Source organism: Pelodiscus sinensis, chromosome 18 (genome assembly GCF_052426305.1).
Source record: "Pelodiscus sinensis isolate ZL-2025 chromosome 18, ASM5242630v1, whole genome shotgun sequence".
Classification (NCBI taxonomy): domain Eukaryota; kingdom Metazoa; phylum Chordata; order Testudines; family Trionychidae; genus Pelodiscus; species Pelodiscus sinensis.
The window spans coordinates 33392179-33394407 of record NC_143069.1 but is presented as its reverse complement, the minus strand read 5'-3'; the positions used below and the strand labels follow the sequence as shown (position 1 = coordinate 33394407).

At 56.9% G+C, this 2229-nt stretch overlaps 1 protein-coding gene across 1 annotated transcript; it reads right to left on the bottom strand.

The window, feature by feature from the left end:
- Positions 1-258: 258 nt before the first annotated feature.
- Positions 259-1286, bottom strand: LOC142823709 (olfactory receptor 1f45-like). The gene has a single exon (XM_075914906.2). It carries the CDS (start codon positions 1284-1286, stop codon positions 348-350), a length of 939 nt encoding a protein of 312 aa, XP_075771021.2. The 3' UTR covers positions 259-347.
- Between the last annotated feature and the right edge of the window lie 943 nt (positions 1287-2229).

Sequence of the window (2229 nt, the reverse complement as noted above, 5' to 3'; positions counted from 1 at the left end):
CAAGGTACAGCCATAAAACTATTCACCAAGCACGTGGTTTTTGCAAGATCCTGTATTATAATAAATCTTCTATTAATGGCTTTTCTGTTATGTTGTGCTGTACTCATAGTTTTCAAAATGCATAGTATTTAAGGTTTAAATTGTAAAGAAGTTATTTTTTAAGGCGTGTAAAACTTAACCAACTAGATTAACTGCTGAAAGCTTGCAATAAATGAAAAAGTGGTTCAGTCTCTCTGGAGTGTCCTAGTTTGCCTCGGATCTAAAATACATCGACCTGCACGACATCCTCACACACCTCTTGGGTGGAAAGTCCCTGCCCAGGGCCGCGATGGAACTGTGAGACGCACTCAGCTGCCCCAAGTCAAGATTTTCTTCTTTGCCCTCCTCAGGGCCGCGGAAACGTCCTTGTTCCTCAGGCTGTAGATGAGGGGGTTCAGGGTGGGCACCACGGAGGTGTACAAGAAGGTCACTTGCTGTTTCTGCTGCTGGGTGGTGCTGGAGTCTGGGTGGAAGTAGAGCCAGCCCACGCTGCCGTATGTGAGCAGCACCACAGTCAGGTGGGAGCCGCAGGTGGACAGGGCCTTGCGCAGGGCTTGGACAGAGCGTAGACGGGCCACGGCCACCCCAATGCGGGCGTAGGAGGCCAGGATGAAGGCGAAAGGGGCTGCCACCACCAAGACACCCTCAGTGGAGACCACGAGCTCGTGGACAATGGGCCGGGTGCAGGAGAGGCGCAGCAGCGATGGCACATGACAGAAGAAGTGCTGCAGGCGGTTGCCACAGTAACGCAGCCGGGTGGCCATGACGGCGTACAGCAGGGCGTGCGGGATCACCACGGCCCAGGAGGCGGCCACCATCTTGAGGCACAGGGACCGCGTTACCAGGGCAGCGTAGCGCAGCGGGTTGCAGACGGCCACGTAGCGGTCGTAGGCCATGGCAGCCAGCAGGTAGCCCTCCATGTTGACAACCGCCACATAGAGGAAGAGCTGGGCCATGCAGCTGGCAAAGGGGATGGCCCGGTGCTGGCTCAGGGCGTGCACCAAGGCCTGGGGCAGGATGAATGAGACCATGCCTATGTCCACCATGGAAAGCTGGCTGAGGAGGAAATACATGGGGCTGTGGAGCTGTGGGTCCGTCCACACCAGCCCCACAAGCATGGAGTTGCCAACTAGGTTCAGCAGATAGGTGACCAGGAACCCTGTGAAGATCAGTGGCTGCAGGGCCTCGATTTCAGACAATCCCAAGAGTACGAACTCGGAGACGGACGTCCAGTTGGTGTTGTCCATGCCGAGGGGCGGTGGCAGCACCTGAGCGGGGAGGAGAAGGGAGTTGGCAGGAAGGGGATGCGCTGACACATTACACCGGTCGCTCATTGGGAGCCAAGTCCCATTTAGCCCTTTTTGGGCAACACTTTAACAGCTCGATCTCGATTTAAACTGTCCCTCGACGGAGACGCCAACCCAACCCTGGCTCAGTTCTGCTCCTGGTCACGCACCATCACTGTAAAAACATGCAGTCCCTCTGCTCTGACTGTGTGTCACTGGGACTCTCACACTCTGGGCTCGGTCGCAGGCCCGCCAAGAGAAATGCAGGTTATTACCAGCAAGGCCTATGTAGGGAGGAATTGGAGCCCAAGGCGAGAGGGGAGAGGGGTTCTAAAACAACCATTCACAGGGGAAACAGCTGAACTTGCAGGGGGAGATGGTTGGCCAAGTGGAGAGGGCTCAGAGCAGGTCACCGGCAATGCCTGCAAGATTGGAAAACCTGCCTGATCGGGAGAGACACCAGGCGCTCTCGCTAGTGAGTGGAACAAACAGAAGGTGAAAGGGCCACTCGGTCCCAGGCTAGAAGGACCGACGGGGGAACAAATTGCTCAGCGGCTCTTGGGTCTAGCAGAGAAGGGTCTGACCCGAGCCAGTGGCTGGAAGAGGCAGCTAGACACAGCGGCTGTGACAGCAGGACACAGGACGTCTGGGAAACCAACCTTGGGGGCGAGAGTGGCCCAGGGCGCTCAGTCCATCGAAGAGCCGGGGAAGAGGGGACTGGGCACCAGTTTGGAAACTCACTCGCAGCCCTTCGTGGGTCCTGCCCGCAGCCCTGCCCCTCCCAACGCCACATGGGACATGGGGCCTGAGCAAGACGTGGGACTCTGGAAATCTCTCCTGTGAAGAGAGGACAGAGAGAGGAGCGGTGTGTAACGCGTAAGAGGAAACAGGGTGCCATGAAAAT

Bases quoted from the DNA above. Each gene is read 5' to 3' on its own strand.
- LOC142823709 (XM_075914906.2), bottom strand. From the start codon at position 1,286: ATGGACAACACCAACTGGACGTCCGTCTCCGAGTTCGTACTCTTGGGA.